Source organism: Vulpes vulpes, chromosome 3, assembly GCF_048418805.1.
Source record: "Vulpes vulpes isolate BD-2025 chromosome 3, VulVul3, whole genome shotgun sequence".
In the NCBI taxonomy this organism is placed as follows: domain Eukaryota; kingdom Metazoa; phylum Chordata; class Mammalia; order Carnivora; family Canidae; genus Vulpes; species Vulpes vulpes.
Genome location: NC_132782.1, coordinates 82369919 through 82382109, shown reverse-complemented (window position 1 = coordinate 82382109; position 12191 = coordinate 82369919). Strand labels below are relative to the sequence as shown.

The 12191-nt window shown below is 50.3% G+C and overlaps 1 protein-coding gene across 12 annotated transcripts in view; it reads left to right on the top strand.

The window, feature by feature from the left end:
* Positions 1-12191, top strand: part of CUX1 (cut like homeobox 1) — a 363575-nt gene that overhangs the window by 310479 nt on the left and 40905 nt on the right. For 8 of the 12 annotated variants that reach the window (XM_072752942.1, XM_072752941.1, XM_072752946.1 and 5 more), the window contains one exon: positions 9799-10101. The exons of the other annotated variants lie outside the window; for them this stretch is intronic. In XM_072752942.1, the coding sequence (XP_072609043.1) occupies positions 9799-10101 (303 nt within the window). The remainder of the gene's footprint in view (positions 1-9798; positions 10102-12191) is intronic. 12 annotated transcript variants of the gene reach the window in all.

The following is a 12191-nucleotide window of genomic DNA, read 5'->3' as shown; positions in this document are numbered from 1 at the left end:
ATAACGCACCGTAATAGCTTTCCTAGTGCTGTCGTGAACGTCAGAGACAGGATCGGTTCCACCCCTCACAACCTGGTGCCCATGGAGGACCAGGTCACTTCATCCACCCGCGTACTATGCGGAAGCTGGGGTGCAGCCCACCACACTGGCACATTCAGTGGCTGCCGTCAGCCCTGGGACCTCTGCGGAACATTCCATCACAGCCCAGACATCATTACCCACACGCCAGGCTGCCTGGCAGCGTTATTGAGAGGGGACAGGCTGCTCTTGGGGCGGACGCTAGAGCCTCTGCACAGATGGACAGTCCGAAGCCTGCTGTCCACCAGGTGCCTGGGGATAGGAGGGTTTCTGAGCTGCAGGCCTTGAAGGCCCAAAAACAAGACCATATTCAAAGCCACCACTTGGCTCCTCCAACTCTTTGGAATCTGGGAAAATTAATTCTGCTCTCCAAACAGCAGGGCGACCTGTCTGCCAAGAACGTGGCCATTGGTAAAGGATGGGCAGGCTTGCCCAAAGCCAGAAAGGAACCCTGGAGAAAAGGAGAGGACACGGGCGTGCAGGCGCACACGCTGCCACACACTCACACAGTGATTAATCTTTGATTACAGCAAAGCAATTTAACTAGAGGGTTTGTTTTTTCCCATCTCGGTAATATATATTTAGACTGTTTGTATGACATACATTTTCTCTTAATGCACAGGGACGCATTGATAAGTGTTCATACACACAGCTGGTTCGGTAATAAGGTTATTGAAGGTAATTTGAAAGCATTATTTCTAAATCAGTATGGATCTGCAGAAATGCTGGAAACCAAGTGAGCACCGAGCTCCTGAAGCAGGGCCAACTGTGTCGCCCAGTGCTCCTTCTGCAACTTCACCAGACTGAGTTCACTACAAAAGATGAATTGTAATTTAAGGAGCGTTTTTAATTTTGAACCAAATTAAACGAACATTGCATTCCCAAACCCTGCTTTTGAAGTGCGTGTTTCCTTCAGAGCTTATAAAACATGCACCAGAAATATGATGATCCCTGACAGAGGGCAGACAGACACCCAGAACCTTCCGCCAAGCCCACCCCCAGCTCAGCCATGTTCACAGGATGGTGCTGTTGGGGTCAGCACAGAACATCTCTCTTGTGTGTACTTTCCCCCGTTTGGGAGAAGAGAGAAAAAACATCTCAAGTGTGAGGGAAGCCCTGGGTTGTACAAGATGATGTCTTGGGAGGAGCCGAGCATCTGTAGATCTCTGGGTGACATGAGGCAACTTCTCTTGCACCCTCATGCAATGCACCAGGCTGAGGCGCCCATCTGGGCACGTTCCTGCCTCCTGCTTCCTCCCACTGTGGGCTGACCGCCACCGCCAGACCCAAGAACTCAACACCCCTTCCAGTAAAATGCACCTGACCTTGGACTCAGCCTTGTCTCCCCAGAACTGCTCCCTTCAGTGAACAGGACCCCAGTGCTCCCCCTACCCCCATTTGTCTAAGCCGAAGACTGGCAGCCCGTCTCCATCCTTCTCTCTCTCTGAAGCACCCTCCCAAACACACGCTCGCATACACGCACACACATGTATGCATACACACAGTTTCTATTTTCTAAGTGTCTTTCATTTTTTTCTTCCCATTACCGCAGTCCCCACCCTGACCCAAGCTCCAGAGCCTTCTTTCCAGATGGCACATTGACTGTGGCACTCCCCTGCTTCAGTCCGTTCCCTCAGGTCCCACCTTCCACCTTCGTAGTGTGTGACCCAGCCCCTATCTCTCCCTCCCTGGCTCCTGGCCCACCCAGCCTCAGTGCCCCCGCACGTCCCTGTCCTGCCCTCATCTCAGGATCTTTGTGACCTTGACTTGCTTGATGAAGTCTGCTTGGCTCGCCACTGTGCCCCATCTCCCAGCACCCTGCCTGGCTCTTGGAGGACCCCCTTGTTGAATGAAAAAGGCAGGCCCTCTCTTCAAGTGGCTTAGAAGTCAAGTTTGGGGAGGGAAGCTGTACATGGCCCAAGTAACAACCTTGCTTTTATTTTGTTTTCTTCGTTAATAAGTATTTTGGCTTTTATGTCACTGTAAGAGTTCCTCAGACAGGCTTTAAAAATGTTTTGTTCACGCACGCACGCAGCCCGGTACCTACTGTGTGCCAGGGCTCTTTGCTCATCTGCCTGCCTTCTGTGCTGGCAGGGGGCCAGGTGTATGGGAGAGAAAGCATTGATGTTCTGCATTACAGAAGAAACGAGGACCAACCGGAACGTTTTCCCTTCCTGGGCCAGCATGGGGATCCCATGGGCCCCTCCCCAGCTCTCTGTCCCAAACTTTGCTCAGGTTACACCTTTCTGCCATGGGGGGTGGGGGGGGGACAGAACAAGGGATTTGGTAGGTTTGCTGAGATTTTCAGTGATTTAAGGCAATGCCCAGGTTGGCTCGGGGCCAGAGAGAGTGTTGCCAGCCCAAGGAGAGGGAGGCAGGGCCTAGAGTGTGGGCATGGTGTGCACTGATGCTTGGTGCCACCACCTGTTTGGGACTAGACCTTTCCTGTGGGTGGGGGAGACCGCCCGCCAGGGACCCTTTGCTTACTCCCCTGTACTCCATGTTTTCTATTGGCCTGGGGAAGTCGGTGGTAGTCCTAAGGGGTGGGAAGTGTCTGCTGTTAGACCCAGAGGCGGGGTTCGGGACTCAGGAGCCCATCTACATTGCCACCACCACTGCCACTGGGGACATCAGTAAAGGGGTCTCACATGACCATGTGGGGCAGCCTGGTCGATTTCTGAGGGAAAAACAGGAGGGCCAATGAGCATCACCATGCCCCTTTGAGGTGAGGGTGTCTCTTAGAAGAAGCCAAGCCAGTCCCGACATGTCCGTTAGGGTTCAGCGGCTCCTTGCGCAACCCCTGTCTGAAGTCCACTGAGAAGTGTTGCAGCCTGGTGGTCACCCTGTTGTACCCTTTGAAGCTGTCAGCCCCATCCGCTGGGAAGGCCTCGAGCCAGGCAGGGTCCTTCCAGGCCACCAGGGCTCCCACTTGACCCAGGATGCCAGCACCGGGCACCCCAGGACCTTTTGCACACCCTGATCCACTCCCCAAGCAACCACAGTGGCAAGTTTGCCATCCCGCCTCTGGCTCTGTCTTCCACTCTGCCTCTCCCCCTGTACCCCCGTTTCCTCTTCTCGATCTCCTCCCTTGCTCACATTTCCACATTGCCAGGCCACAGCCATGCTGCTCCCCAGCTCTGCCCGGCAACCCCCCACCCCGTATCCTCTCCCTCCCCTCTCCCATCTCCCCATACTTGTCTGTCTTCATAGTCACTTGGAATTTCCTGGCTTGGCAGGGGCTCAAAGCCTAAACTATGGACATAATGAGAAGTGGTGCATCAGACCAGCCACCAGTTAAATAATGTTTGGGTTCTTGTCAGAATGTCACAGAGTACCCTGTCATTTTGTTTCAGCAACTTGTCCTTCTGAATGCACAGTTCGCCTTATGGCATGCCAGCAGTAAAAATGTCACTTACAATAATTACTTTTTGGTGAAAATGCTTGCTGACTTCCTACCTTCAAGCTGTTTTTTACACAGTGGGGAGATAATAAGAAATGACTTTATCCTGACTGCTCAAATGAACACTAAATGGAATTTGGGTTATTATTACTGCAGATAGAGGGCTGGGTATGGAAATTTCAACAGTGGATCGGATAAACTGCAGGGAGATTTGTCTCTGGAAATTACGGCGGGTGAGCATTTTCAACCGGCTTCTATTGAAAACTTAAGGCAGCTGTTGTCTGCGTGCTGTTTCTGGAATATAATATTTTTCATAATCCTTTTATAGTTCCTGAATGCGTCGTGCATTTCAGAGGGCCTCGAGTCACTGCCTCTGCTCTCTGGATCTTACTTAACCAAGTGACTCCTGTGTACGATTTGAAGCCTTGCAAAAATAATAATCTACATGGATCGCTTCTTAATCTAACACTTTACTATTGCCATCAACACTGGATAGACGAGCTGTGTGGCTGGGTTTCTCCGATATGCAAAGTACCCGTTTTCAGTTGGCACAGCCCCACTGTCTGCAGGCACCACGAAAGCAAGAGGGGTGTCTGATTTCTCTTATTCCCCAGTGACCGCAGAGTGCATGACACAGAGTAGGTGCTTTCAGAATGCTTGTGAGGGAGTGAGCACATGAATGAATGTACAGCAGGCAGGCGGATGGATACTCCAGTGACTGCCAGACAAAGGGTGGGTGGAAACACGGAGACTCTCCATCCTCGGTCTGGTTCAGAGCCTTCTCCACCCGCATGGCCTGGACAAGTCACGTTGCTTGTTTGAGCCTCAGTTTCCCCGCCTGGAGTGCGGGGTTTATATTCCAGCCACAGGACTGTTAGGAGAATGGGATGCAGCGGTGTATAAACGTCCTCCACTCACTGCCCCATTTGCACTGGGCGCTAAGTGCCTTCTGGTTCCCTTCCCTGGTCCCAGTCATGGGTAGGCGTTTGGGTGCTGACCTTCCTGTTTTTGAGATTCATGCATGTTGACATATGGATTATAGAGCAGCCGTGTCCCGGAAGTTATAGAGCAAGCCCAGTGGTTCTGCCACAAATGGACACGCAGGTGCAGGCCAGGCCCTGCCGTACAGGTGGGCCATTTTAAATACAGAACATCTCACTGGTTCTGACCGTGTCACCAAACAAGACATCTTAAGTCTGTCATAGGAGGGAAATTGATATGTCTGCCTCACACCATGAGGTCCTTGTGAGGAGCTGGGTCATTCTCGTGAGCCATAGCCCAGTACCTGGCACGCAGGGAGTGCACCATAAATGTTTGCTTGGGTAGTAGCCACCCTTACGAGTGGTGATAGAATAAGACTTAAGACTTCTTTTTTTATTATTATTATTTTAAGGTTTTATTTATTTAAGAGAGAGAGAAAGCATGAGCTGAGGAGAGGAGCAGAGGGTGGGGGAGAAGCAGACTCTGCACTTAGCGTAGAGCCTAATACAGGGCTTGATCTCACGACTCCAAGATCTTGACCTGAACTGGAATTAAGAGTTGGATGCTTAAAAAAAAAAAAAAAAAGAGTTGGATGCTTAACTGCTGAGCCCCCTGGGCACCCCAATATAGGCTTCTTAATATGGTCTCCCCCACCCCACCCCAAGATGCCCCTGCTTCTTGGACCCTCTTCCTCAGGCCACATCCACCCAGCCCCCAAGGCCTGATGAAGCTTTCCCCTGCATCTGTCTTGAACCACATAGTTCTGCCCACCACACCTCCTGCCCCCCTACAGGCCACCACCCACTGTCTCCAGCCAGCAAGACCTCCCAGCCCCAGCTACCGTGCTATTGGCAAGTTCACTCTCTCTCCTAAAGAGGGAATTTACTTGGTTTCCGACTTTTTTTTTTTTTTTGATGTTAGGTCGGTAATATTTTAATTACAGAATAATGCAGTGAACACCCATGTACCAACACCCATCTTTACCCTGAACGTTTGGTCACAGTGCAATCTTAGATTCGTAAAAGAAATAAAACATCCAAGATAGAGTTGAATCCCCCTCTCTCCAATCCCATTCCTCCTTGAAGGCGACTGTTGTCTCTCGCAGACTCGCTGTTTATCCTTCCTGGGCCTGATTGTAAATCCTTGCCTCTACGTATCTACGTAGCCACACAAAACATAAGGAATGTACAGGCTCTCTGCATGTACAGTCATTATGCTCTGCTCCATTCTGTCCCTTGCTTCGTGGCTCCCCTGGTACGCCCCGGGTGCTGGTACACGTGGCCCTAGCCCTGATGTCCTCGCCACTGCCTCTAGCACATGGTATATTGTATGAATACACCACAGTCTGGAGACCTGGTCTCCAGGTGACAGACACTGTTTCCAGTCCAGATGAGGCTTCGATACACACTCCAGTGGCCGCTTGGCATCCCGGGAGAAAAGCATTGCTAGGGGAAAGGTAGGCCCATCTTCTCATGCTGGCTCCCATGTGTACACACATGAGGATTACAGCAGACATCTGAGCCCATTCAAATCCCCTGTCCTGCCCCAACCCCGGGGTGCCTCTCTTTACCCCATATTCTTGCTACCCTACATGGCATTCATGCCGTTAACCCACCAGAGGTCTGGAGCAATCTACCTCCCTCTCTTGTCACTCCTGCCTATCCCCACTCACCAAGCTAACTCCTCTTCATGCCAGAAGTGTCACTCTCCCTGGGGCCCCTCTAATCCTCAGGCCACATCCATGTCCTTACTCCGTGTCCCCCCCGTCCCTCATCAGAACCTTCATTGCCCCTTGGGCATTTCTGATGAATGGCTGTCTCCCCACTAGGTAGGAGTCCCAAAGAGGGCAGAGCCAGCTCTGATCAGGTGACCGCCATATTGCCAGTTGTCTGACTCCACAGATTATGGAATGAGTGAAAGAATGAATGGAATAATGTCTCTTCATTCTTTCCCAGCACTTAGTCCTGAATAAATTGGTACTAAAGTATAATTGAAATACAGCAAAATTCACTCTTTGCTTGTGGAAATGTTCTGTGAGTTCTAGCAATCAAGACACAGACGGATTCCATCATTTCCCCCGCCCCCAGAATTCCCTTGTGGCCTTTTGTAGTCTAGTCCTGCCCCCAACCCCTAGCAGTCACAGATCTTCTTCATGTCCCTATAGTCTTACCTTTACCAGAACATCATCCCATCCATACCATGCCTGGAACTGTGGAAGAAACAGCAATAAATCACAAGGAGATTTAACTGAATGTAAGGGACCTTCATATAAACAAATACATTTCTTTTTTTTCTTAAGATGTTATGTATTTATTTGAGAGAAAGAGAGAGAGAGAGAGCACAAGCGGGATGAGGGGCAGAGGAGAAGCAGAGTCCCCCCACTGAGCAGGGAGCAGGCTCCATCCTGCGACTCCAGGATCATGACCTGAGCTGAAGGCAGGCGCACAACTGACTGAACCACCCAGGCGCCCCTAAAATTATTTTTAATTACATGGAGTGGAAGAAAGCCTTATTCCTTCAAAAGTATTATTTTAGAGGGCTCCACTTACTGACTTTTGGAAAAAAAAAATATTTCTTCTGTTGGCGTTTCTTGTTCTGTCAAGATGGTCGAGAATGGGCAACTACATGTCCCTCCTGCACCCAGGGCCTGGGCCACCTCACCAGGGGCTCTGGAGCTCATTTCTGTGGTGCTCTCACCAAAACAGGCCTGGCTTTGGTTAATGAGTTTGTGGCTACGGTGCCCAGGCTCTAGAGCTGTGGCGCTTAACAGAAACAGCTTCCTAAAGAAATGACTCTTTCCAACGTGATGTTCTCAGCGTGAGAGTTTGCGGGGTCTTGGATGGGGCTATTTGCTATTGCATCTGTCTGTGCCTGTCCAAACATATGGGCCCATTTCCGTGACCTGAGAGCATGGTGGTGTCTGTGTGCACATGTGTCTGTCCATGAATAACTGTCCCCCAGAAAGAGTTCTCAGCCTGGAGGTGTCCGTTAACAGTTTAGACACGGGCCCACAGTGGAGGGCACACCAGCCCAGCAGCACTCGCCCGGTACATTTAAGGCCTACGTGAGCTTTTGATCTTGAGGTCTATGCCTATGTCTGCGGTCACAGCCGGGAACACAGAGGGGCGCCAGTAATGTGCGGCGGTGCCTCTGTTTGATTCTCTCAGGGCTTCTTGGTGGTAAAAAACCCACATGGGCACTGGCCGGGATGCCTGGAGGAGAGAGAAGTACCACCGGCCGGGGATCTGGGCGCTCGGTCCCGGCTGGCACCAGACTAGGCAGGGAAAGCACCAAGGCAGCGCTTGTTTGTTAGCCAGGCAGCCATGCTTTTGACCTTGCTGCGGGTTACAGGACACCAACCTGAGAAGGAATCTGTTTATCATGTGGGGATTCGTGCCATCCTTGACAGTCTGCAGTGAGCAAGATGGATGATCTGCCAAATCGGCCCCTCGCATGGGTGAATCAGGGCAAATTTACAGTACAATTTCTTTGCTGCTTCAGATACAAAAATAACATTTGCTGGGTTTTATATCCAGTTGTACGATGACCTGGAGGTGAGCAGAGAGAAGAAATCCGATTTGTAGGATTCATATTGCCTTAAAGATTTATATGGATCATTTCTGCTGTTTACGCCTATCTCTTTTACATCTTTTACGAACCAGCAGGTTTTGTTGTTGTTTTTTTTAAGCCAGATTTTCCAGGTGGAGGATGCGGGCTTATGTGATGGTGGAACTCTGTTACTGTTTAGGACAATAAATGGGTTTCTCGGTTGAATTAGTTACTTTATTAGGGATCTTATCTTTCTAGGTATTTATACAAAATATCCCTTGTATTCCAAATACATTTCCCAGCCTCTTGAGTTCAGAATAGGTCGGTATGCTGGATGTGATCCAGTCCAGGTTGTTGTCCTGGATAAGATATATCCAGCAAAGGACACTCGACTTTTATGGCCAGTTGAAATTCAGTCATTACTCAGTGTTAACATTTTGTTTAGTCAGGTAGCAAGCAAGTATTTGTGTGCTGATGTTCCCTGAGTGGCCTTTCTGAGACTATCATCTCTCTGGGGCCATAGAGCCCATGTGACAACACCTGGCCTGGCCCCTCACACATGGCACCGTGGGGTCTTACCATGTGCTATGCTTGATGGCTGGGTGGTAGGGGGAACCCATGTCAAGACATCGAGCCGCAGCAGAGTTTTCCTCATCGGTAGGACCACAGTGCTTAGCCACTCTGCATTTTCCTCCTGGACACAGCCTTTCTCTACATTTGGTAATTAGGAAACAGCCAAAGCATTTATTCCAGACATCCCAAGACTGAAATGGATGCTAGGTTTCATGGGTGATACTAACAGACCAGGAGGGACTCCTCCCCAACAGAGCATGGGGTGGCACTCCCCACTGGGTACCTGAAACAGGCCAGAGACCCTTCTTAAGAAAGGAGAGCATGGAGACCTGACTGCCACTGTGGCTCCATCTCACCCAGCCGTGGCAACAGCGTAGATGATGTGGATGAACAGAACTTGGCCTTCAGGAGTGTGTCCTGGGGTTCGATGGGGAACAGGGTGGTTGTTCCTCTTCTGTTGGTTCTCTCCAGCCTGGGTGCTGTGGAGCTCTCCAGGGTCACAGCAAGAACCCACGTGGAGTCCCAGGACTCCAGCAGCCTTACGTCTCCTCTTCAGGGGTCTTTGTAACCATGGTAGCCATGTGTCGTGGGTGGCCCTCATTTAAAGTAACCCACCCAGGGGATCCCTGGTGGCTCCGTGGTTTAGCGCCTGCCTTTGGCCCAAGGCACGATCCTGGAGTCCTGGGATCGAGTCCCATGTCGGGCTCCCAGCATGGAGCCTGCTTCTCCCTCCTCCTGTGTCTCTGCCTCTCTTTCTGTTTATCATGAATGAATGAATGAATGAATGAATGAATGAATAAATAAATAAATAAATAAAGTGACCCACCCATTCATTTTGTTCTGAAAATTATGGACAGAATAAATACACAAATTATAATTTAGCCAAGGTCCTTCTGAGTAGGGAATGAGGGGGTCCCATTGGAAGAAATCATGACTGTGAGAGCCCATGGTTCATAAGACACCAGTTTCTCAACAGAATGTCCTTATATTGAGCCTTCAGAAACCTTTTGCTTAAACCCCTCATTTTTCTTCTGTTGCTGTTACATTTTCTTTTGTAATACAGAAAATTAGAGGCTTCTCTCAACCATGGGTCCATAGCTTGCCATGCTGTATGGTTGCATAGGCGTTTCATTTATACTTCCTAGGTAAGGAAAGTAGATGTTTGCCATGCAAGACAGCTATTTTCAGCCTCAGATTTCCATGTGCTTTAATTACAGAAAGCACTCCAAAGACCTCTGCTAGCTGCAGCCCTGCACCCGAATCGCCGATGAGCTCTAGTGAATCCGTGAAGAGTTTGACTGAACTTGTCCAGCAGCCCTGTCCCCCCATTGAAACGAGTAAGGATGGCAAGCCACCAGAGCCCAGCGACCCGCCCGCCTCAGACTCCCAGCCTGCCACCCCGCTGCCTCTTTCTGGACACTCGGCCCTCAGCATCCAAGAGCTGGTAGCCATGTCTCCAGAGCTGGACACCTACGGTATAACCAAGAGAGTCAAGGAGGTGCTGACGGACAACAATCTTGGTAGGTTCCCTCCCTGGCTAAGTTGGAGGCAGCCGGTTGCTTCCTGTTGGTTTCTGGAAGAATGGGTGGAGGGTACCCAGGGTGAGCCAGCCAATGGGTTTAAACATTTGTAAGCTACCCCTAAAAACATAAAACTGTGAACAGTAGGGCTCCTGAGGGCGGCCAGGCCCAGCCTGCCCCTGCCCACAGCATCCCCACCAGGATCTCTTAGCAAATACCCATGCAGCTGGAGCAGACTCAGGCCAGCCCCTGAGACCACCCTGCCTGGGGCGTGCCCAGTAGAACTCCAGTCCTCTCAGGGTACCAGAGCTGGGCAGGAGCAGCATCAGCCCAGCAGCATCTGAAGAGCATGCTGGAAGAGTCCCCAGCTTGGGTTTGTATCCCAGCTCTTCCTCTTACTGTGTCCGTGATCCTGAGCAAGCTACTCTCGGAGCCTCCTCTGTAAATCACACTTGTGAGGAGCACCTGTGGCCGAGCACCCTGCCTGGCAGCCAGCAGTCTACTCTTGTCCTCCTAGCTGCCTGGTGATGCTGGCTCCCTTCCCTAGGCCCTCCACTGGGAGGCAGTAGAGGGAGCCCCTGTGGGACTGAATTCACAACTCCTCCCACAGGGGTTCAACCCAAAGCCAGGCTGTTTGCTTCCTGCACGCCCCACCTGAGCCAGCTCTCCCTGAGGACTCTGTGACACACAGTCAGTAGCTGTGACTGTGAGAATATTAGAGTATATGGTCATTTTAAAGCTTTGTGCTGCTGTGGCATGATATTGACCACACAGAGTTCTCCTGGTTTAGGCACCCAGACAGTGGAAACAGCCACTCCCCAAACACTTAATATGGGGCTTGAACTCATGACCCTGAGATCGAGATTTGAGCTGAGAGCAAGAGTCAGATACTTGGGTAGCCCAGGTGGCTCAGCGGTTTAGCGCCGCCTTTGGCCCAGGACGTGATCCAGGGGACGTGGGATCAAGTCTCACATCAGGCTCCCTGCATGGAGCCTGCTTCTCCCTCTGCCTGTGTCTCTGCCTCTCTGTCTCTGTGTGTCTCTCATGAATAAATAAATAAAACCTTAAAAAAAAAAAAAAGTCGAATGCTTAACTGACTGAGCCACCCAGGCACCCCCAATTCCCCCAAACATTTCTGTCCTTATTTCCCAAGTGTAAATGTCAGTTAAGGAACACTGTTTTGTGCAGTATATGTTCAGACAAAGGCCCCAAAGGGGGCCTGGCATGTCTGTTTTTCCCAGAAGATAGGAAAAGAAGGGAGTAGTAGTAAAGTGAGGTCCAGGGAATTCTGTGTGGTGACTTCACAGCCTGGGAGTTTAGGCAGCCAGCTTGCCCAAGTGAGGTTCTCTACCCTATCGCTTACGCAAAACAGAACAAGAAAAAGTAATTATCAACTGGGAACATTTTTAACTAATTCATAGAAATAAAATTTAGCCATTGTTTTGTTTTGTTTTGTTTTTAACGGCCGTGAAGTCCCACGTGTTCATCAGTGAATGAAATATGCAGACATGGTTCATCCCCTGCCTTAGAATCTTGTCACAAGTCTAGAGAAGCAGGCCCGATAGATTATTGCTACCCACTCCCTTATAGGAAGTGTCGTTTCTGTAATCATAGACAAATAGCTGAAGAAAACTCTTCTTTTAAACCACTGAGAAGTTGCAAGATCGCAATTGTGAGGTCATGAACACTAAAACTCCTTGGCCTTGCCATCCCCATTTCCATCCTTGCTGGAGTTCTGGCTGGTGTTGGTTATGTGCCACCACCGTAGAACCCTGCAGGCCTGTGGAACTCCATTTTCAAATGCTGTAAAGCACAAATCAGGGGTGAAACTTTTCACACCAGAGAGAGATTACTTCCTCCTCTTGGAGCAGGAACTTCCGGGAGAGCCATAGCAGCACCACCATGGAGCTGAGAAGCAGTCTTGGTCGTTGCTCTAGCTGGTCTTAGCTTCTCCAGGGAAGAAGCTGCCTCCCCTGCTGGAGTCTCTCAGTGGAGTAATGGGCATGGAGGGGGCCAAATTCTAGCTGAATTATGCAGCTGGAAGACCTAGGCATCCTCTTCACTTCTGACTTGAGACCTTGAGGTGTTCA